The following is a 24,476-nucleotide window of genomic DNA, read 5'->3' as shown; positions in this document are numbered from 1 at the left end:
GATAGATAAACTAATCAAACAAACAAAGACACACATTAAAGTGCAGACAGAATGTAAATCAGACACACATTTTAATAATCCAGGCTCGGCAGAGACTGATATTGCAAGAGAGGAAGAAACCCATAGAGATGAATGGCACCAAAATGTTTTGGCAAACATGCACACACACACACACAGTCAGTTTGTAGTTTTGTTGACTTTGAATAGTGTCGGCACTCCCTTCTGTATAGGTTTGGGTCACAGACATGGATTAAGTCCATGACCAAAACGCTTTTTAGCACAATTGATGCATCCAGGGAAAATAATGTGTCAATCTAAGATAGCATTTTTCAGAAGTATACCTCAGGAGACACATTTTCCAAACTGCTTTTATTCTCATATCTATGTTTGTGTGAGATATTTCCTATGTCATCATGCTTTCTTTCTTTTTTTGTCTCTACTACTCCCTTTGTACTTCATCAGTTTGTCTCTATCATGTTTTATATTCTGTGAATCGGTGCACAAGGACTGATCAGAAGCATGTTGTTGTAACATGTTTTCCAGGTAATTTTAGCTTGTGTCACAGATTTGTCCCTGGCAAGCTGATCATTATGCAGTGTGTTTCTGGGAGCAAATAGAAACTAAAAAGGAAAGATAAGTGGGGTTAGGTTGTTGACAGAGTTCCCACAGGACTAGAAAATGCTTAAAATGTTGTGGGATTCAGAATGCAAGGTTTCTTTTTAATGAATAGCTCCTCTTCACAGTACCTGCATTTCATCATTATGCCAAATCTTTGTCTGGATCCTGGGATCCACACTCCATAATTACAAAAGAACAGCCCGAAAATATAGTACAGTATATACTGATATAAAGATAATAAATGCCTGTTTTTTCCTCTGTCTACCATTGTCCAACACAGGCAGCAGTGTTAGTTTATCATGTTAATGCTGATTTAAAGCTGCTCTTTGTTTTAGTGTGACAGAACCTGTATTTTAGTTGACTAATATTTCATATCATATTTTTCTCCCACTGATTTGATTTTTGTGCTGTGTGTGTAGCTTGACCAGAATAGTGGAGATTGTGGGAGAGGACAGTCCCCTGGGAATCCATGTGATCCCTTACTGCTCATCACTCAATGGAAGGTGAGTTGTTTGACTTGCGCATATTCTACAAAAATGCAAGAATATGTTATGATTTAGAAATGTGGGCCCAAGTGTGGATTTGTGGATTCAAACAGAACAGTTTATTTTACTTAAACAACTTAAAATCACTGGAAAGGAACTGAGGAACAACTAAGGACTCCAGGACAGGACTGTAGCGAGGAAACCGAGGACTTGACTTGGTACAGGAGCTAGAGATGCCAGAAGGTGAGGCAGGTAGCAGGTGACCAGCGGACCAGACAACTGGGTGGATAAATGGACGAATTGGTGAAGAGAGGAACTGAGGCTCTTATTGGCGTGGTCAGTAGATTGGAAACAGGTGGAAATTTTTAAAGGGTGTCTGGTCTCCCGGGGGAAATGACACACAACATGACAGCACAACAGACTTGAGGGGAGGAGGGAGGAGAATCTGGGAAGTCAGGTACCTCCATTTCATGACAGAACACAGACAGATCTGCATCTATAAAAGCACAGATTCTGCTCTTCGAGAGTTTTTTTTAAACCAGTTACAGTATGGTTTAGATTTAACAGTACATGTTTCAGGCACTTCATGTTTGGAGCTGCATTTTAGCAAAATGAGTTGAGGATTTGGTCAGAATTAATTGTCTCCTCAATACTTAGAAGTACAGGAAAATTCTTATCCATTACACAATACCCTCAGGAACTGATGCATCCTGACTCATTCAGCAGCATGACACCAACCCCAAACATAAAGTTTTTCACAAACAACTGACCTCAGCAACAGACAGCATGGCACAAAGCCCTGATCTTAGCAGTGTGGGGTCATTTGGGTTTTACATGAAAAGTCATACAACAGTGATGCAGCCTAAATTCACAGGCGAACTCTGGCAAGTTCTCCAAAATGACTGGAACAACTTACCTGCCAAGTACTTTGAAGAAATTGTGTAAAAAAAAAAAAAAAAAAAGTGTACCTAGGAGAACTACTGTTGTTTATAAGGCAAACAGTATTTATGCCATAATATATATTGATGAGGTTGATGTTTTGTTTTTTGTTTTTTTAATTGTACTTTGCAGATTTTTTTTTTTCAACAGATAATTAAAACAGTCCTATATATTCTTGTAACCCAGTTCAACACTGCTCCACCAAACCTGGCAACCTTATCCACATACCCACATGTAATGGAAAAAAAAGAAGAAAAGGGAGATAAATTGTGCCCCATGGTGTTCTCCCACTAACCTTTTTATTTGGGTGTGTGACAGTCAGACTGGATGGGGGATTTCCTAAAAGAAAGCAGGATGAATTTTTATGGCTGTTCCCATGACTCACCTGACCTTACCTCCTCCTTAGATTCCTCTGCGTGCGTGCGTGTACACGTTTTCTGTTTTTCCTCTTTCACTTTTGTGTCTCTCCTGCCTCTTTCCTGAACACTTCCTTGATTTATTTCCTGTAATTTCTTTCATCCCTAACCAAGTTTCAGATTGCAGGTCCAGTTGAGGTCTTGCTTGTCATTGTTGTCATTGTTGTCCCCTCTGCTTTGTTTTGGTGAGGAAACAGTGGAGATTGTTGACTGAGGGTAGTAACATTGTTCTCAGTCCTACCATCTTGTTGTCTGTCAGTGAATTCGTGTGCCTTTACATCTGTCTCTTTATCATGTGTTAGTATACGTCTGCCTAACTTTTTTTTCTTATTTATAAATGTGTATGTATGTACTTGTCTGTGGTGACTGTGTTACTCTACCTCTTTGTCTTGTTATCTACTGATCAGATTGTGACCACTGTGCTCCCAGGTTGGCTTTTATCAGTTAGTGGTGGGTAAGAAAAATACTGATAGAAATTTCACATGGAATATTTACAGAACGTTTCTGTCATGACTGTGTAGCCGTATGATGATCTTTGCAGACTGCCTCATCAGTCTTCTGTGACACATACTGAAGGTCACTCTAAGACAATGTGTGCTTGTGTATGTGTACATGTTATAAGGAATGTAAAAAAAACTACACAAATGATAGGAAGACTCACAACTATCTATGCACATTAACCTCCCTCTCTTTTTTGTCAGGTCTCTTGGTCTGTACATCCGTGGAGTGGAGAAGGAGAGTCGCTCAAGAAAGGAGGGCTTGTTTCAAGAGGATGAGTGCATCGTCAAGATCAACAACACTGACCTCATGGACAAGACATTTAGCCAGTGAGTGCAACACTGCGTGCCTGTGCTGGATCTAGGAGGTCAACAAAAGCCTCCTGTTAGAGAGTAAAGTAAATGTACCTGTAGAGTATTTCTGATGTAAGTGCTGGAATTTTTAGATTTTGCTTCTCTGATGAAAATATATACTGTATATATACAGTGAGAAATGGCAGTACTATGAGCTATGAGTACAGATGGCATAAGGATTCATTTTCCATAGAACAGAAATAAGTTTGAAGAATTTAAGTTAAATTCAATTCAGTTCAGGCCATTTCAATTTTATTTGTACAGCTCCATCTCACCATAAAAATGATCTGAAGACTATGTATATAGTAAGGAGAACCCCTGAAAATTATATAGATTAAAATCCAACCCAACCCTCTTGAGAGCTTGGTGACAGTGGGGAGGAAAACTCCCTTTTGCATAAGAAACCACCAGCAGAACCAGGCTTAACCATCTACCTTGACCAGTTAAGGTGAGTGTTGAGAGAAAAGGACAGCAAGAAGAAACAACAGACAAACACTAGAAAGATTGGTGAGGCCAGTAACTGCACATCAGAAATACACAGTACAGCTCCAGAGAAAGAGATGCCTGCAGAAACCTACAGCGAGAGATCACAAACCACAGGAGAGAAAAGGCACAAAGATAATTACATGTAATGGTGACATATAAATGCATGGAGAGTGAAGGGAAGAGAGGAAAGAAGTAGTGTTCAGCACAGCAGCATAACAGAGTGATGGTTCAGGGTCATCTGAGCCAGTCCGAACAATGAGCTTTGTCAAAGAGGAAAGTTTTATGTCTAACCTTAAAAGTAGAGACGGTCTCTCCCTCCTCAACCCAGGCTAGGAGATGGTTCCACAGGAGAGGAGCTTGATAACTAAAGGCAAACAACTCAATCTGCAGTGTGACATTGAGAAAAAATATTGTAGATTAGACTTGAGCCTTAAATATGTAGATTTAGCATTTAGCAAATCTAAAGGAATGTTAAATTAAATTAAATTTTCGGGTTTGTCATCTACTGCAACTCTTCAGTGTAATCAGAGAAAGAACATAAAAACACGGTCAATATGTGAGTAGTTGCCGTTCATATGTAAAAACCTTTTGAAATCAGGTCTGGAAGGTCTTTTCTTACCCCCTGCTGTCTTTCCCTCTGTGTCTTGTTTCCATTGTCAGAGGACTTATTTCACTGTTGTACTGCCATCACAGAGAACAGCAGAAAAGACACTTGGCAGATGTTTGGAGAGTGCTGCTTCTAAATCATCTCTATTTGTATGTGCGTGTACATGTATGTGTTCGTGTGTGTGTGTGTGTGTGTTACATCTCATTCCTCTCAGGAAAGATTAGTTTCATTTGAAACCAAATGTTTCTAGGCAGACTTTTCTTACTGAAGCACCTGAAACAGACTACATTAACATGAAAGTATTTAGAAATATAACATGATTAGACACCTGTAAAAACATTTGTCATGGATTATAATGACTCATTTGAATGTTATGTTTACAACACATTGCAATGTCTACATAGTCCAGACATTAGTCCAGTATTCAGTGTGGTAATAAGATTATATGTGAGGTGCTTGTACCGTAGGTAAAAGGATGATCACCGGAGGGGTTTGCATCTATTGTTCAAAGACAGGTGTACAGGGACACACACTGACAGAGTAAATAACTCATAGGCAGTTCAGTCTAAAACACATATCATTCATGGACATGTAAACAAACTAAGATAATTCCAATAACAGGAAAAAATAGTAAAACAAACAAATCTTTTACTTGCATGAGATATGCCATATCCAGGCTGTTTCTTAACACTGACAGTGTTCAAACATACAAGCACACAGATATCCATGCCAGTTTTGTTTTGCTGTGGCAAATGTATTGAGATATGTGGTTTGTTCCATTGAAATACGTGTAGATAGTCCACTGATCCTGTGAGTGCACCGTCTATACACAAACCGACACACACACTGCCATTGTCCCAGCTTGTCAGAAACCTGCTTGATTGGAAAATCTTTTTTATAAAGATGTGCTGCACAAGTTGTCTCATCAGGAACAAGATAAAGATATCATCTAGACACTGCTCATGTTGTGGTCCAAATACAATGAAAATCACTTCAGTGGGGTGTGACACAGACACTTGATCAGACTGCCTGGCGTGTTTAACGATTTCAGTATGCGGAGAAAGAAGAGATGACCACTCATCCCCAGACACACACACTGATTCTTGCTTAGTGTGTCATTCACAAAAGTAACCCTTTGATTTACATGTGGAAAATTTCAATTGATCACTCAACACTGTGTGATAGATAAGCAGGTATGAGGGACTTTCCATAGTTGATGCATACAATTTGGTCAGACTCAGTAGTAATTTGATTAGACCTGAACATACATATTCAGTACTTTAGGCACAGTTCATTTCCTGTTGTGATTGAGATCGAAGCTGTCCTACAATGTCATTTTATCACCAGATTTATGTCAGTAAGTGCCCTCCTGTCTTAATGTTAAATTATTATTTATTATTTTAAATGTGTATATCTTTAATACATGACTTTCTAACCATAGTCTCTAGTTACGGAAACATTATGATCATTATACATGTAATAATAATCTAGGAGGGGAACAATAGGAGTGTAATCAAATAAAGTCTAAATAAACTGGATTTTCTCTGTCGTTTATCAGAGTGAATGATGGTGATCTTGATGCGATGGTCCCTCTAACTTACTTAGTATAATCTGATATAAACTAATTATCTGCAAAATTATCTTTTTATAGGCCAGGTGGCTATAATGGCCTGCTGTACAGGTGTCATGGTTCTGTGCTGCGTTTCCCTTTCTGTCTTGGACTCGAAGATAAAAACAGCAAGCGACACAGTGATTCATCACACATAACCACTGACAACTGGAAAAATAGAAAGTATAGAGAATGGATACTGGGTCTTTAATTAAACTGGATATTTGTTTTAATCAGATTCCTCTTAAATGTCTCTTAGTTCTTAGGGCATACAGTGAATCACCAGATGCCAGACAACATTACTAATAAGTTCCTGCAGTGCAGTCAGTTTTATTGGTCGTGCTCAATATTCACTGCTTAGTCTACACAGGTACTCCAGAATTAAAAGCCATATAAACTTTATCCAGTCCACCAGAACCCAGTAGAACATAACTGAGGAACCCACTCAACTAAATTTAATCACCAGATTCACAAAAGTTGAAAGAAGTTGAGTTCTTGCCTCTCACAAACAAAAATGTTTTTCAAATCACTGTGAACTTCAAGTGGGATTAGTTAATAGATAAATAAACACATTTAAGCAGCTTTTCATTGTTCTGCTAATAAAGATACTAGATAATTAATTAATTAATTGAGAATAATTATCTAACATTTAAAGCAATGCTAGTTGTTGTTGTAGCTCCTTTAGGTTGTGAATGACAATCACTTAAAATCAGTTTAGTGAAGATATATGAGCCTAAGATATGCTAAATATGCCTCAAAGTGAACACCCCATTCATAATAGGTACTAGATACCTGGAACTTTTTTAATTTGTCATTTGTAATCAAATGTATACCATGTATCTTTTATTATTATGCTCTCCTAATTGAGTTATATATCCTTTGATAATGATTTTTTTTGTAAGAGATTGGCACATAATTAGATACACACTGTATCTAATTGTGAATTATGGTATAATTTGTTTTACTGGTACACTACACATTACTCAATATTCCACCCACTTGTTGCACATATCTTTTTCTCTACTGCTTCCTCAAACTCACCCTGTTTTTCTATTTGTCTCTTGATGCCTTTGCCCTCGTAGAGCCCAAGAAGTGTTTCGTCAGGCAATGCGTTCTTCTGTTGTCCGCCTGGAAGTAGTTCCTTCTTCCAGCAGAGAACGCTATGAGAAGAGTTTGATCGGTCATCTGTTTGGCAACAGTGCCAGTCCAGACAACAGCCTGCAAAACACCAAGACCAAAGGGCCACCTCCGCCTGTCAAAGCCAAACCTGTGTTTAAGCCCACTGAGAATCCAACCACACGACCGGCGGAGGAAGCTGCCCCTCTGGAAGCTGCTGTCACTGTAAGTTGCTCTGTTCTGAGTTAAGATTAACTTGGATTCACTGAAAGACAGTTCAACTTGTGAACTTTCTGAAACTGTTTTTTTTTTATCTCACTTCCGGAAAGGATGATTGCAAGAATGGTTTATTGGTTGTTATTGATTTATATGAAAGTAAAGTTCACTTTTTGAAAATGCTGTAGAGATAATTCTGATAGACGTGTATCACATCCATTTGCAACAAGAATATGTTGGACAAGTTTTTCTTGTTTGCCCTAGGTGTTCCTGTCACAGCTAAATAAATGTGGCCTGTAGCTATTTCAAGATGTGAAATGCCATCATTCTAAATTTTTGGGCCACATTATTTCCCATGGCAATTTACAGCCAGTCTTTCAACACTGCACATAGTGTAAATATATTTGTGCTTTCTTTATGGCCTGTGTTCTGTCAGGATGTGTTTTAATTTGTAGAAACGGTATAAATCCTACTTTATTTGGACTTGGTAGCCACCTCTTTGCTAGAACAATAAAGTCTCTTTTTTTTATTTTTATTCAGACACGTAATTGTAGTGTCAGCATCACCATGGTGACACAGCTGACATTTTAAAAACAGCTGGCATAGAGGCAGCAGTTACTAAGCAACAGCTGATTATCATCTTATTTTTTTAAAGATGTGTTTGTCTGTGATTATTAATGCATATGTTGGAGCAGAGTTTCATAACATTTGGAATAGTTTTGTTTCTTTCTGGTGCTTCCAAATGGTTATTGTCTAAGTTTGGCACTGTGCATCAACTTTCTTAAATTACCTTTTTACTGTTAATAGTGTTTGTTTGCATGCATTCAGTTTCTGAATTTAATATTCATACATTTGTACTCACCAGTCGCTGAATAACACCAGACTACATTCGCCGTTATAGAAAATGATGTAAAAGTGTCTTGAATGCTGTAATTTTCCAACTAGAGCCCCAAGGGGAGGAGTGAGAGCCCACTCCTTAAGAAAAGTCCTGCCCTCTCCAGCTTGGTGACCAATAAAAGAGGAGGGCGAAGATTAAGAATCGATTTGAAGAAAGGTGAGGAACTTCTGGATTTAGAGCCTTCACTCGTACTCATTCTGACTTCTTCCTGGAGAGGCCTTAGATCAGCGTTGTTCTGTAAATGTTACTTCACTGTTTTAAGATTCACTGCTCTGGTATAATCACATCTGTTAATGCAGTTCCACAGTAGCTGCAGTTACATGATTAGTAGTTCTTTAATCCAGTTGATTGTTCTAATAGCAATTCTAGTGTAACTGTGTACATGCACACTAATCAAATTAGATGCGTGTTTATATGCTCACAGTATTTAACCAAATTATAACATGCATGAAGTGGTTTTGCAAATTGAGAAGTGTTCAATCTGTCAGAAATATCAAAAAGGAATGAGTGTTTTCCAAATTTGATTCAATAGTAGATACAACCAAAATGGATCTACACTGTCATCAATACTTGTCTTTCTACTGTTTCTTTTAATTGAGCAACAACCTTAGAAGCACTTACTGCCCCTGCAATTTTAAAAAAAGAATCACATGGCTCAGTGTGCAAATGTCTGTTCTGTAGTTATTTGGGTAGCAAATGTTATATATTCTAGACTGGTGTGCTGTGTGTTTGTGTGTGTATATCTAAGCAGCAAAAGTCACATCTGTTCTTTTTATCTCTGTGTATTGTTCATGTACATTTTTTTCCTTTCCCCCTCATCTGTCATATTAATAACCCTTTTTATTTATTTTTATTTTCTTAATGTTTGTACTTTATATAGTTGAACCACACTATTTCTCCTGCTGTTGCCCAGCATTGTGCTTATTTCTATAAATCTTACTTTCTCTGTTTTCTGGCCGACTCTCTTTCCTCTCACCCTTCCTCTCTCCATCTTTCTGATTCCCTCTCTTCAGGGTCTATTAAGTCTTTATTGATCTGTTCATTTCTGCTGATATGAATTCATACTGGACCAAACTGCTGACATGGCTCTGCTAAAGAGACCAGACTAAATGAAAACACATAACCATAAAACCATAAAACACACCGCCAGTCTCTATATCTGTGTGTGGGGGGTTTTTTTTGTGTGCACCCATGCATGTTTATGAGCACTTTCAAACACATTTGTGTGTGAGTGCGTGCAGGTTTTTCACTGATCACTATTTTAATCTTCATTACTTCTCTTTCCAGAACTGCTTTGGTACACTCATCCGTTTTACCTTTTTCTCATCTCTCATCTCTCTTCTTTTTCTTTTTCTTTTCTTTTCTCTGCCCCACATTTGAACCTGCTAAAGGGTTTAAAGGGACACACGCTAACAATCTTCAGAGCTTTATGTGATCACACTTACTGTATGTAGCAAGTGAAATTAAGTCAGCAACACTGTGTTGGAGGTCTCAAGAGTAGTTGAGGATGAATATGAGATTTTTAGATTCAAAACCTGTCGAAGATAAATATAGAAGCAAAGAGTAAATGCTATACAGGATATCTTTGTATTTAGATATGCTTAGGAGTGTTGCCTTTGTTCTGTTGTGCTGTGTCTGACATCATTAGTCACTAGTCATTAGTTATTTGTTTCTGTATGCGTGTTCAGGTCCAGAAGGACTTGGATTCACAGTTGTAACCAGAGATTCTTCAGTCCATGGTTCAGGTCCAATTCTTGTCAAAAACATTCTGCCGCGTGGAGCTGCTGTCAAAGACGGACGACTGCAGTCTGGAGACCGTATACTAGAGGTACAGGCAGCTGATTTTGTTACTGGTAATCATGTTTAAAAAGGGCATCTGTTTCCATTTTTACTTATTAAATTATTATTTTAGCATGGTACATTTTAAGAGACTACACAAAATGTGAGGCATTAACGTAGCATTATACAGTCATGAAGTCATGTAGTGGGAAAAACGAAAAAAGGCCATTTATGTTGATGGTAGTGGTGTCTTGGGTGTGTGTTTTTGTGTGTAGGTAAATGGTGTGGACATCACTGGTGTGGGCCAAGAAGAGTTGGTTTGTATGTTACGCAGCACACGCCAGGGAAAAAGTGTGAGTCTTGTGGTTCTACGGCAGGAAGACATGTTCCTGCCCAGAGAGATGGTAAGAGCCAATCACAATTCTGAAAAGACGATTTTCCATTTAAATGGTGGCCACTTATAGTCAGGATAATGGCACTTCTTTTTCTAATAAATGTAAGAGGGAGACATAAAAATTCTAGTTCCCTCTAATTTTTTAAATTCTGGTCCAATCAACAGGATTGTCTGGATGATGCACAACCCAAATGATGATGCACTTCCCTATAAAATATTCTGAGTTTTAACTCAACCAAGCAAATGTGTAATATAGTTTTTAATCAAAATGGCCCACTATGAAGCTTTATATCGATATTAATAATAGTAATATTTTGTGCCTGTCATTCCTTGCCATACTGTTTCTGCTGCATTTCAACTTTATTTTAATTAATAAACATCTCTAATCCTTGATCCTTGATTTGCCATGCTTTTTCAAGGTTTTGTGTGATTGGCTGCTGCACATGAAAGTTCTCTTCCTGTGTTTTCTAACTACACATGCAAGTGACAAATTGTTTATTCTTTAGCAAGGCTTTCCTTGTAATATTTTCTTCTTTTTCATCTGCTTCCACATTTGTTACACAGTAAATCCTTAACCCTTTAGCCATATTTTTTTATTAAATCTCTGCTCACTAAGGTCATTTTTGGTAATAGCATTAGTAAAATCACTAAATCACTCAGATGTTTCGGTGCTGACTATCAATTTTCCATACAACTCTGAGGTGCCATTTGTTTTGCTTCATGCACTTTCACGCTAGCACAGAAATAAATAAAGAACTCTTACTTTTTTGCGGTATTATAAATGTCAAGCTCCCGTTTTCATTTGGTGTAATTTGTTTTTGCCTCCTCTTGACCCATGATTCAAGTCTAGGTTTCAGTTTTTTCCATTTTTCACTGTATCTTATTCTCCCTGTTTTGTTGCCTTTTGTGATTCTTTCCGTTTGTATTGACTGATGTTTCCTCAGTGGCTGCCAGGAAGTCCCACGCACAGATGTGCATGTGACCCTGAAGCCGATAGGAAATTCTGTTTCTTCAGACAGGAAAGGGAGCTGTGCTGGAGTGTGTACATGTGTTAACATTTAAGATCATTTGTGTTTTATCTCATATAGAGCTTGCCCTTGTACGTATGTAACTTCATGGCAGTTCTCTTGGCATGATGACGACTCTCTTGCTATGTGTGTTCACTCAAAAAGGCTCCACTACAGCAGTAATAGTCTTCTAGACAGCAAAATATGCCAGAATGGTCCCTTGTTAGCTAATTCTGTTCTGTTCTATCCCCAAGATTTATTTTTGTTGTAAAAACAGTAGATTTTATGAAAATGTACAACTACATTTTCTGTTCCTTCTTGTGTTCTCACTGAATTTTTAAAAAGAACTGTAAATAAGAGCCTATACAGTGCTTTCACACTATCTCAAATCAGACCAGATTAGATGTGAAAACATATTCTTTCCACATTGATGACTTGTTCACAGCATTTTTGTGGGTTTTATGTTTTGCCACCTTTACTAACACACTTTCAAGCTGCTTGCCATTAAACCTGACCACATAGATACTAGATGAAAATAACATTGACCTCCCACTGGTCAAGTATTATTCCCATGCACACTCACTCAGTCACACTCGGAGCAAGAAAAGAAATGTCTTAATATTGTTCAGTCTGGAAAACTATGCACCAAATGTTTTCCATAGATGAAATATTCAAGGACACCGCTTCTGTTTATATGGAGGTACATCCACCTGTTTATGGATATGTGTCTGCAATTGTGTGTTTGTGTTAATGTACTGAAACATATTTTGCACTTGTGAAGAGAAATTGAATCTACTTCATGAGCCTTTAGATGCTCAGTGCTTAAACTGTATTTCAGCGGGGGTGTAGTGTGAGCAGCAGCAGCTTCAGAGGTCTGTCTGTCCTTCCAGGATATGTTCAGGCACAGGATTGAGTGTTGGTCACCTGCGCTTTGGCAGCACTCAGTCCCCAGGACACTATCAGTATGCTTATGCCAAAACAGGAAGAAGGATTTGAAGTTTAAAAAGCAGTCCCTTTTGGCTTTGTTTATACCTGTGTAGACAGCTATTTTGATTCACATCGAAGTGTGTGTGCTCTGTCAGATGCACCTGAGATGGGCTGTTGAAAAATTAGGCTGGAAGGCTTTCTTTGTAGAAATGCTAATAGACCAGCTTCAAAGGATGATTCCTCCTGATATATTTTGTTTATAAATAAAATAAAAAGAAAATTAACTGGCCAGGATAGTCATTTAATGCATAAGGCCTTTACATTTTCTCTCCTGTGCAAGGTTTATGGGGATTATTTTTGTCACAGACGATTATATTTTTGTGTATTCTGTACAGAGTTAGTCAAGAGATACAGGCACTCTGTAAAAAAAAAAAAAAAAAAAAAAAAAAATACAGAAACATTAAAGTGATTAAAAACACATTCTTGGCTCTAAATTGCACAGTTTGAATTTGTTTATGAAAGCATCATGAAGTCTCCGCAGTTGAAATAATCAGAGCTTTATTAACAGTCTCACAATCAGATCTGTATCTTATTCACTTAATGCATGTAATTGTGACATTAAGTCAGTGTTTATTTTTCTCAGTTCAGATCAAGAGATCCAAGGCAGTGTGTTGTAATGATTTTTGTAGACTTTGCTGCAGTGGATACTCTGGATAGTAATGGATCCATGGTAAGGTGTGTGTTGATATCCCGTATCACTCTTCAAATGGGAGAATTGGAGCTACTGTAGTTGTTGTTCAGCTTTAGTGAATTGGTGTTGTGGATTATATGGGTAAACTAGGGCAGTTGCAGAGCAGTATAAAGGAGTGTTTGTGAAAATGCACACTGATAATGTTTTAGAACCATCACGTAGAAATAAAGGATGAAAATGAAATATTGATGTTTCAGGTGTTTATTACAAATATCTTTAAGAACTCAACTCTGAATATTATTTGTATAGCTATCATAACAGTGTGTTCAAGTGGGAATCTAACTAGTTTTTTTGTTTGTTGTTGTATGTAAACATTTATTTGCTGACAGGATTTCAGGACATTGCCAGCTGTTTTAGTTGTCAGCTGGTGGCCAGGTCATGTCATACCCTCCTTTCCGTTTCTCCCAATTCTATTAGCTGTTTAGTAAAGCCAGATGTGCCTTAAAAATTAAACACTCATGACTATTGCACAGTCTATGAACTGCACATTTACTAGATGCTGTCTGTAGTGTGTTTGAATGTTGATGGACATGTAATAGCTTTCTGAGTCACATCATCTTTGCTTGACATTGACATTGAAGCAAAAGGTTTCTCACCATGTTTGTATTTTCACACCTCAAACATCAACCAGAAGTTTCTTTGTGCTATCACGTCTCAATAACTGGCATGTTGTCCAGATTTTGTGGTATCCATATAACATTAACAGCACTCACACAAACTTGCACACAACTGCCATTTTTATAGATCTCTCACTGCCTGCAGAAGACAGGGGTGTATTTAAAATACTGTGTTTTCAGCTGATTACCAGCCCCATTTACAAACAACACCTCTATTCGTTAATAATGCATCGCTTGGGGCAGCTACTTGGTCCCAAACAAATGGACACACATTTTTCTAGCAGAATATTACAGCCTCAGATGTGTTGCTGACCTGCATCTCCACTGCTTCATATTTGGCAGTGTACAGACTGTTTGTGACAGTCTGTTTGTAGACCTTTACTTATTTTGGTGTTATATTGTTGATAAGTATCTGCCTGTGATGGCCTCATTGATGACTTTCATTTCAAATATTAAACCAAAATTATCCACATAGTGATTTAAATGGATACAGTATTTACTTTAGAATTCGCCACCATGTCTAACTTTTTGTTTTTGCTTAGTGTGAATTTTCATTTTACATAATTTCTTTTCACAACTCACAGAGATGTCTAATTTTTCTCTTTTTTTTCTCGATCATTGTAAAGATTCGGATGGGGATGTTGTAAGCATTCGCCATTTCTTAAGATTTTTTAATTATGCACAGTTCTAACAATGTTTATACCACTTCTAATTTTCTTTAAACAGTGATATGGCTAGAGTTTCTAAGAAGTTGCTCTATAATTTGATGCAAAGCTTTATGTCAGCTTGTTTTTGTTTATGGAGAGGAAGCAGAAGATGGATGATGATGAAATGATGGAAGGTTCTTGTCTATCTTCTCCTCCCCCTCTTCCGTTGTCTCATTTTAGCCCACCATCTGGTGTTGTCTGCTGAAGTGTGTGCTCGCTGTAGAGCAAAGTCATTACACCACCTCTACACACACAGACACGCGCACACACACACACACTCTTCCTGTAACATGTAATTCTGTTTATATATATTCAACAATATACACCCACCTGCTGAGTTGGATCTCTGTAACATCAATTAACATTCATTTGGTGTCTGACTATCTGACTCACGCATACAACATATACTGACATTTTTTTCACAAATTTTCACACACAAGTGTACGCCTGCTGAGTTGGCTAGTGCTTTGAAGCTAACATTTGAAACAAAGATGCTCTTTTCTGCTTTCAAACATTTCACACCTCTCTTTCTCCCTGTTTTCTTGTTCTTCTGTGCAGTTCAGTTCTTCTTGCATGTCACTGACAACTCCCATCTTTACCCCTACATATATAAACTATTAAAAGCTTCCAGGTTTCCAAAGGGGAACAAAATTTAAAAAAAACAAAGCCCGAAGTGAGTTCTGAAAGCGAATGTGTAAAACCCATGCAGTTTTTATTTGGTTTTGTCTGACGAAATTATATAAACATTTGATGTGATCCTTTTCCTGGCATGATTGAAGCCATACACCTCCAGTCAAGGGTTTGGACACAATTGACTTGACAATTAACTGTTGCTGTATAAAGAGACAGTGTTTTAAATTATCATTTTCTGAGAAGCTTCACAGAACATCCTCCTTGTGTGTGCACTGTCGGCTTCAGGTTCGCATATCACACTTTAGTAAGTTTCTTACTGGACCACAACTGGCTCTCAAAATAGTTGGGGTGTCCCAAACTATGCTATATGTACACATACTAAACTAAGATATAAGATTAGGAATAAGAAACCTTCCCCTTTCAGCAGATGACTGTGAAACAGCCATCAAGACAATCTTCTCAGTCCTTTTCCTTCTTTTTTTTCCACAACAGGAAATATTCTTCTTTGTGCCAGATGCTCCTCTCACTCTGACATATTAAGTCAGTAAGCAGTTGGCAGCTGGTGACAGAGCAAATTCAAAACAAACCAACTTTATTGAACAGTTTCTTCATTTTGATTATCCCCCATCCATCACCGCTGCAGCCATTATGTGTGCGTGTGTCCATGCACCACTTTGCAGTCTGTGTCTTTGTGTCTTTCTGTGTGTATATGTATTTGAAATCTCATTGATATCGTCACCAATGTGACCTCACAGAATCACTATAGTAGATCCCCCATCTGTTACCCCCTCAGAGACCTGTGTATGCATGCGCGCACACACACACACACATACACACACAAACTCCTTGGCAGCTTGGCGTCTCTGCAGGAGCTGCCATCATCCCAGTGGAGAGCAGCCGAGAAGGGTATCATGTCTCTCTTCTCTCTTTTTTTCTGGCCCTCTGTTTCATATCTCTCCACTGTTTGTTGGAGGTTTATTAGCTCCTTCATTTCCTATCATCTAAAATTGTGGCTCTGTCTTAAAACCCTACGTCTGGGCGTCGCACACTCTAAAACATATCAGGTGTTCAATTCAGGTTGCTGGGGGATCAGCATGTTGTTGTCATAGCATGATGTTGTAGCCAACAAACCTATATTTAGAAGTATCAAACACATGGATACACTATGTAAAGAAAATGATCTATTTTTAAATTACAAAATGCTTTTGAAAATATCCTTTGACTTTTTTTTTTTTTTACCAAGACAGTTGAGAAGACTAACAACTAATATCTCGATCAAAAGATTTATTTCAGCGTGTAGAAGGCAGGTTATGATTTACAGACAGCTGCCAATAAGCAATTTGGTCTTCATGTGAAGGGGCTTTGGCACATATGAACAGAAGGCTGCCCAGTCTGCACAGTAACCCCCATATCACATTGTATGCTTGCCACTGACTATTTTCAGCCTTGGAAAGTTAGCCCTGTGCTGCCAACATCTGTTGTGGATTTCACAGGGACTGCAGTCTAGGCTACAGTTCTAGAGGCGATTATAAAATGACAGGACTAGTACTGGACTGTTTTTAATTACAAAGGACTGTAGATGTAAATAAGTCACAATATGGAGCATTATATATGTATACCTTCATATAACTCCCTCGCCATTTTATCCACAGTACATGAAGTAAGTCGTAGAAGTCAACCAGTTCCTTTTCTCCTTTTGCACAGAACACAACAGGATGTGTGGGATTAGACAACAGGGGTCTATCCTGAATGATCAGTGTGGGATACTTGTTTTAATCAGTCAAAAGCATATCCCATTATGCCAGGTTTTGTCTCTGGGACTTCTTATCTCACCCAATTGTGTGTCTGTGATTGTGTGTGTGTGTTATCACACTTACTGCTGCATTTAAGCACAGCGGTCACTGTTGTTTGGCCTTGTAAAATGAATCCTTGGACAGTCATTCTCACAGCAAGGGGCTTGCTACACACACACACACACACACACACACAAAGACACATTCACATAAACAGTGTCAGTGCATAAACTGTGCATGGTTGGGTGGAAAGGCACCTGGGAACTACTCATTAAAAGAACATGTTGCTGAGAGCAGGTGTCCTTACAAACAAACAGTAGAGTGACTGCAGAGTTTACAGCAGTCGTGTACACAGCTGATAACTGAAATTATGATCATCAGTCTTCTTATTTTCTTTTTCATATTATCTTTTTTTTATGTTTTTCTATTTCCCTCTCTTGCTCACAGTTCACCTGACCTTTAGGGGCTGTGTTAGCAGTTTTTTTTAATCTGTGTATGTAAGTTGTAGTCAGCTTTTGCATAACGTCAATTTTTTTTCTCACACACAGTTTCTGGCTCAGGTTAAACAACACACATATCCATTCACATATACACAAACAGACACCGAGCTGTATTTTTTAGTAGCGTGTCCTTCTGTTGATGCATCATTGTGGCACCCCATTGAAATGTTAAATGACCAGCATGAGGACGCTCATCTATACAAGCAGCCTTTTCTATAACCTGATGGATTTGATCGAGTTTATGTCGCAAAGATACGAACACCTTTTTATTGCCACAATCTGAAAACACAAATGAAAGCACATCGGTGTTTATTATTTTAGTATTACACACAGATGTAACCACCTATCATGGCAATGAGGCTGAAATAATAGAAATGTTCCATGAAATTGCAGTGTGCACTTACTGTACAAATTGTTTGTGTCCTTGTCGGCTCCTGTGAATGTGCGGTTAAAGCAATTTTGGTTAATGAAAAAGAGAGGCCTTGTTTAATTTTGTCTTTTTTCCGAGTTCAGCCAATGAACACAGGCAGGTTTCTTTTGTTCTCCATTGGTTGCAAAAAAACCCCAAAAAACAATAAAAAAAAACACAGAACAGTCAGACACCAAACAATGATTTTTGTACTTCGCTCACGGGCTGTTTGTTTGTGTGGTAAATTATTGGTGAAAGCCTGGAGGCTCTGCTTATTCATTGTTTTACAGGGAAATTGAATTCATCACCCAGAAAAACAACTTTACATACATTTGCATATTTTTGTCAGATTCGATAAAACATCTCACAGCTCTGTGGGTGGCCCTGACCCCAAAGCTGAAAACTGCTGGTTCAAACTTTTTTACTGTACAACGCCTGTCCTCTGCTCTAAATTCATTCTGTTATTGGTTCTGTCTTGTGCTGAGCGCAAGAAAAAAAATCATAAATTAACAAACAGGGAAGTTAAATCGGATAAATAAAGGACAGTGGCGCTGGCAGAACAGCTGATAGGTTGCTAAATCTTGAGTTTTCCTTCAGACAGAATCTCATAGTCTAATAAATTCTCAGTTCTCAATTTTGCACAGAAAGAAGCTCATATTTCTCTTGTGGGTGGTTTGAAGTTCTTTCCAAGGTCGGAGAGTTTCATATCAGCTCTGGACAGTCAGTCTGATTGAGGGAGTGTGGGGGGGATTTTTCCAGCAGGGAAAAGAGTTTTCTGCAGAGTAGTGGACTTTGAGCCGGCTTAACGTTGTTAAACCTACAATCCTCACAGACAAACAGCACCTAAACCTGATGCTGCTGACCCACGCAAAAACACACACACACACATTCTGACTGAATTAATTCCCGTGCATAGACAGTATAAACACAGATATGGACTTTTTACCACAAGTATATACAATCATGAATCTGTCTGGCATACACACAGCACTGTGTGTGAACATACAGCAGACAGTATTAACATGCTACAAACACACACACACAGCTTCTTTTGATTTACTGGTTTGTTGTCAATGTCAATAATTCTTTTCTCTATCTGTATGAAAACACTTCTTCAGCATAGCTTAACAGTTCTCTACTGTCTCTTTTCTGATCCAGATGCCTTTTTTAATGTACTACTAACACGTGGTTCATGGATATTTGGAATATAGACTCAGCCATTCTTTCAAAAGAATTACAGCCTATGTTTTCACAGCATCTTCCTCAGAGTTCATTGAATATTTGAAAAGAAGAGTGCTTTTGACTGTCATTCCATTTAAAATGAGCATAATTCATAGCTAGTGTGACTGCCTCTCCCATTCAGCCATCACAAGCTTCAAACAGACGGTTTCGTCTGGCAGGATGCACTTTTTTTTTTTTTTTTTAAACCAGTATTTTCCTCTCTGTCTCAGACTTAGTCAATTCTGCCATACCTTTTTCTTGATAATATGGTATTTTTTCACTGTCTTCCTGGCTTTATAATCGTCATTTTTATTCATATAGTCAGTGTGTGGTTTCTCTGTCTGTTGAGCAGTGTTTCTTTCCTCTTACTCTCTTTGCTAAGTACTTTGTTCTTGCTGGCTCTCTGTGTTTGCTGTATTCTAGCCCATCTAATGCACAGGTCATTTTATTGATATTTCAGAGCTAGGAAAGAAAAAAAAAGCTGGATATATAAATGCAGCCAGTCTAAATGGTCTTTTTTTTCTTTCAAAACTGGACTTTGGTGGCAATTTTTCATTCACTAGAGAAATTTAGCTGAAAAGCTCCTTGTGATGGTTTCTCTCAAATGGAAGAGCTTTTAGTTTAGCTTTTGGAGACCGTTTGGGCACTATGAGCTGACCTCTGTCTGCTTATCCTCACCCTGTTCACCCCTGTCCCTCATTGATTGTCCCTCCCCTTCTACTTTCATTACTTTGTCTCCTACTCCCAGAAGGAGGAGGTGCCCCGTGTGCCCGGTATTGTTTTGGAGAACGGGAAGGAGCAGCTTATGTTTGAGGTACCACTCAACGACACTGGCTCAGCTGGGCTGGGCGTCAGCCTCAAAGGAAACAAGTCCAGGGAGACAGGAGAGGACCTGGGAATCTTCATTAAATCCATAATACATGGAGGGGCTGCATACAAGGTGACAACATCCTACAAAAGTTTTTAAAGCATTCTGTTCAACAAAAGCTTGTTTTGAAGCCTCAAGTTAGTGCTATGACCTCCTTGTGAAAAGGAGAGCCAAAATTTTTTGCACCAGATATGAGTCAGTAGAATGTCAGATAAACATCACAGAATTCATCATCGTTTAAAGCACTGAAGTGGAACGTTACAGAAATTAATCACTACCATCAGAGCAGATTTTTGTATGGGAGACAGTCTTGTGAGAGCTGTTGTAGCCACTTCAGCTGTCTCTGCTTCATTGCTGCCACAGGCTGCTGCTCTTTTAACCTTTGATATCTTACTCACCAGGACACACTTGACCAGGTGTGCTGGAGAGGTACAGCCCTGTAAATAACACACCAGGGAGGTCAGACTGAGGGAACTGACCGGGTCTGAGTGGAGAGTCATGGGATTATGTGTGCTCTTGGTATTCTGGATTTATGCTGGTGTGGAATCCAATGCACTGAAAAAAAAAAAATGCATTATGTATTAATGAAAATGGCGTGTGTTTTACAGGATGGACGTCTTTGTATCAATGACCAGCTGGTTGCCGTTAACGGAGAATCGCTGTTGGGATGCTCTAATCATGTAGCCATGGAGACACTCCGCCGCTCTATGTCACAGGAGGGAAACATAAGAGGAACCATCCAGCTAGTGGTGTTGAGGGCTTTAAAGGTACAGACACAGACTGTCTCTGTCTCTGTTTCTCTCTCACACACACACACACACACACACACACACACAAGTTCTTATAGCTGACTGCTGTGGAGAAAGTGTACACTAATGGCAGATACAGGAGTGGCTATATTTAACTGAAAGCGTTGGATTTGGGAAAACTGTTTCTATACATAAATCAATTATTAAATCTATTCCTACTTCATGTCTTGCTTTATTGTCAAAACAGAATCTAGGTTGGGATGCTTGGTGTACGAATAAGAGCACATGTGTGCCTCTTTCACTTAGCCAAGAAGAAATCAAACATGAATGCATCTTTTACTGTCTTCTCTCTGTATCTTCTGTCTCATCTTTTGGCTCTCAGTGACTCAAGCATTTTTTTTCCCTGTGTATTGCCTTTGCTTCTTTCTGCATGCACATTCTGACTTTTGGCCCTTCCAGCCATACTTTGCATACTTGACACTAGTCTCCATGATCTCTTCCCTGCTCTCAACCAGCAACTGCAAAAGAGCATTTATACTTCAGCTATTCAAAAATTTTGTCTTTGTGTGTGTGTGTGTGTGTGTGTGTGTGTGTGTGAAACAAAGTGTTCTTCACTCAGCTGTATCGCTTTTCTTTATGAGTGAAAAAGATGCTTTTCTTCTTGGCTCCTTTTCATGTGATGCTATTTACACGACTGCGTTGAATGTTCATACAGAATCAAAGCCAGGTTGTTGGCTCAAGTGTGAATGGCTCGTTGCGTGGCCTGCTGGTAGGGGAAAAAGAGCTACAGCCTGTATGATACGCTCACATACAAACAGAAATACAGGGACAGATAAATGGATTAACACAGAGAAACCATGTTGAGTAGTCTACCTTGAAGGTAGGGTATTTTTGCATAGTGGTACTGAACTGCGTTAGTTTTAGGTAATTGTACCAAATAAACATGCATACAATGTGTGTGGTGGCCCGCTAGGGTTTGTGGGACTCGGGGCATCCCCTATCAATAGCTTGATGTGGAAAGCTGTTAGCAACATCAAAGAGTCGGAGACCTCTTTGTCTTAAGAGTGGAAAAGACAGGATTAAAAAAGAGGAAGATAAAGGCAGGTAAATAAGAGACTGTACCTTAAAAGCCTTTTTGGACTTCAGTATTGATGCTTTTAACATTACAGAAGTGGACCACTTTGCTTTTTTTCCCTCTGATGTCTTTCTTTTTCTTGTGTAGTCCCTTTTGCTCACTCACTTCTTGTATTCATCTCCAGACAGCTCTCTCTGAACTCTCCTGTTACCCAGCTGCTCTTTTCATTCAGTAAATTTACACACAAACGCCCTCTGTTTCCATGTTAAATAAGTATGGCACTGCATAGGTGCCATGGTTATAATCTCATGCTGTTCTTTAAATATCAGCAATGCTGTTGTCACAGTATTTGAATTTACAACAAGGTTTTACAACATTAACGCTGTTCAGTATTATTGTTGCTACTAATCATACGGAAAAAACTGACAATGCTTTTTTTGTTTTGAGGAAATTGAAGAATCCTGACCATAAGGTGTGCAATTAATGCAGTTTTTTGTGTAAAAGAAGCATTTGGTTCTGAGAGTGATCTCATTGCACTATGACACTAGCTAATGAGATGTGTCCTGGGAAGGCAAGGGAAGGGAAGGGGACCACCTCAAACACACTGAAGACTGATGTGTCCTGGTTGGGATCAGGGAGAAAGGAACTTATGATATGAATAACTTACTGTTATATACTATAGTTTTTGCTTTCTTTGTGTCTTAGGATCAACCTGGGCCGTCACCCAATCGCTCATTTGACAGCTCTTCTGGCCTCTCGGGATTGATGCACCCAGTGAACGGTCAGACAGGACTGGTCAATCAGGTCAACGGTCCCATTCACCCTCCCATGGTAGCCAACACTCTCTATGCATCCAGTGGTGAGTGAGGGTTTTTTTTTTTTCCCCACATCCACGGTAGGTCAGCAGGCTAACAGACATGTTGTTTACATACAGCACAATTAATTTCTTTACTTATGATCCTGGAATGCGGCCGCACCCGAGTGCGTGTGCCAGATAGTGTCTGATACCAGAAGCTAAGCAGAACCGTCTCTGGTTAGTACTTGGATGGGAAACCAACTTGGAAGACCAGGCACTGCTAGCTTCAGCTACTGAGGTTGCTTCTGGAAGGGCATCTAGCGTGAAACTTGTGCCAAATCGATCATACGAATAAACTGATCCACTGTGGCGACCCCGAATGGGAGCAGCCGAAAGAGGGGAAAAAAAAAAAAAGTCTGATCCTGGAACATGGAATCACCCTTTTCTTTCCCTTAATTCTCTGTGTGTACAGTATGGAACATAGGTTCATGTAAAGTCACAAAAAATAATTTCTGAAAGAAAAGAAAAGAAACCCAAGGTCTCATTTGAAAAATATTTAGCTCATTCACCAAAAACATTCTTCTGACTCTAAAGGCAGAGTAAAGTAAAGGCAGAAAATCAGGAATCCTCTGAATACAAGAAGAATATTACCAGAGCTATGTTACTCTGGCTCTAGTGTCAACAAAATAATACTGCCCAAAGGTGATGTGAATAGGAAGATATTAGCTTCTTCCTATTCCTATACACTCTACTTTTATGGTCTGGCAATGTGCAGTAAGTATCAATGGAGCTAACTGAGTCAACTCTGTTATAACTGCAAAAATCTACATTTAATAGGATTTTATTCTATTGAGGAAATTGGTCAGTTTTCAAAACATTTACTTTTTAGTTTTGTTACTAGCTGATGGAGACATGGTGCAGTATACACAGGCACTAAATACAATTTTTATAGTTTGCACTTAAAGATGTACATTAAAACCAAGTGGTTTCTACTTGTAGCTCTGTCCACTTTTGAGGCAGTGGTAAACATGGTCTGAATTTAGTAGGGTAACTCTGCATGCATTTATGAAATCCCCTCACCACTAAATACTTGTTTTTGATACATTTTCATGTTAAATACACACATGTACGGTGTAGAGTAGCTACACAGCTATTTTTAAAAACAGCTGGAACACTGTCCTGCCCTGACTTTTCTTTCGTGATCGTGATCTCTGATTTTATCTTTACCTAGTAGCCTTTTTATTTTTTTATCTGTGTTTTTTTTTTGGCCATTGAAACATGATCAAAGAGAATTAGATGCCCTCATCATTTGCAATAAGCTCAGTAATACACTGAATGAGTAATAAACATGGAAAGTAAACAGTAGTAAGACAAAAAGAAACAAATAAAACAGATATTGCCATCTACACTCCAGCCTTAATTAGAGACTGTTCTGCCCATGTTTTCCCTTGAATTTCTCTCCTTGCTCTACTTGTGTTTTTCAAGATTGTTGTGTTTGTTTGTTATTGCAGGGTTCAGCCTGTTTCAGAGAGTTATTTTAGTTCTGTGTGCTTCATATCGGTCTTCCACACTAACTTTATCTGCTCCCACCCCCTATATTATCTGTATGTCCTTGTGTGTGATCTGTGTGTGCGCATGTCTGTGTTTAACTCTGTGTTGGTGTCTGCCTGTGTGTTAAAAGGTGTTTTTCTGTGTGTCTGCTTGTTCAGAAATGTGCTCTCTGTGTGCGTGTGTGCACATCTTTCCGTGGTTGTGTGGACATGTTTTACTCTGATACCATTCTGTTGTGGGCATTTTGGCCTTGTGAGGTCATTTTGACTGGTCCTCACAACTTCAAATGGTTTTGAGGGTTAAGACTTGGTTTTAGGGCTAGGGTTAGAATTAGGTTTAGGTTAGGGTTAATTATGTAGTTGTAATGGTTAGGGTTAGGGTGTAGGGTTATAGGTGCCAATGAGTTTCCTCATGACTATAGTAAGACATGAATGTGTGTGTGTGTGTGTGTGTGTGTG

General features: G+C 38.7%; 1 protein-coding gene across 6 annotated transcripts in view; it reads left to right on the top strand.

The window, feature by feature from the left end:
* LOC113123303 (partitioning defective 3 homolog B-like) overlaps positions 1 to 24,476 on the top strand; it is a 206,404-nt gene that overhangs the window by 78,151 nt on the left and 103,777 nt on the right. For all 6 annotated transcript variants that reach the window (XM_026295230.1, XM_026295229.1, XM_026295228.1 and 3 more), the window contains exons 7-15: positions 1,038 to 1,121; positions 3,160 to 3,285; positions 7,094 to 7,352; positions 8,289 to 8,397; positions 9,930 to 10,069; positions 10,296 to 10,424; positions 19,728 to 19,919; positions 20,456 to 20,614; positions 22,377 to 22,530. In XM_026295230.1, the coding sequence (XP_026151015.1) occupies positions 1,038 to 1,121; positions 3,160 to 3,285; positions 7,094 to 7,352; positions 8,289 to 8,397; positions 9,930 to 10,069; positions 10,296 to 10,424; positions 19,728 to 19,919; positions 20,456 to 20,614; positions 22,377 to 22,530 (1,352 nt within the window). The remainder of the gene's footprint in view (positions 1 to 1,037; positions 1,122 to 3,159; positions 3,286 to 7,093; positions 7,353 to 8,288; positions 8,398 to 9,929; positions 10,070 to 10,295; positions 10,425 to 19,727; positions 19,920 to 20,455; positions 20,615 to 22,376; positions 22,531 to 24,476) is intronic.

This window comes from Mastacembelus armatus, chromosome 21, assembly GCF_900324485.2.
Source record: "Mastacembelus armatus chromosome 21, fMasArm1.2, whole genome shotgun sequence".
NCBI lineage: Eukaryota > Metazoa > Chordata > Actinopteri > Synbranchiformes > Mastacembelidae > Mastacembelus > Mastacembelus armatus.
This window is presented reverse-complemented; position numbering and strand designations above follow the sequence as displayed.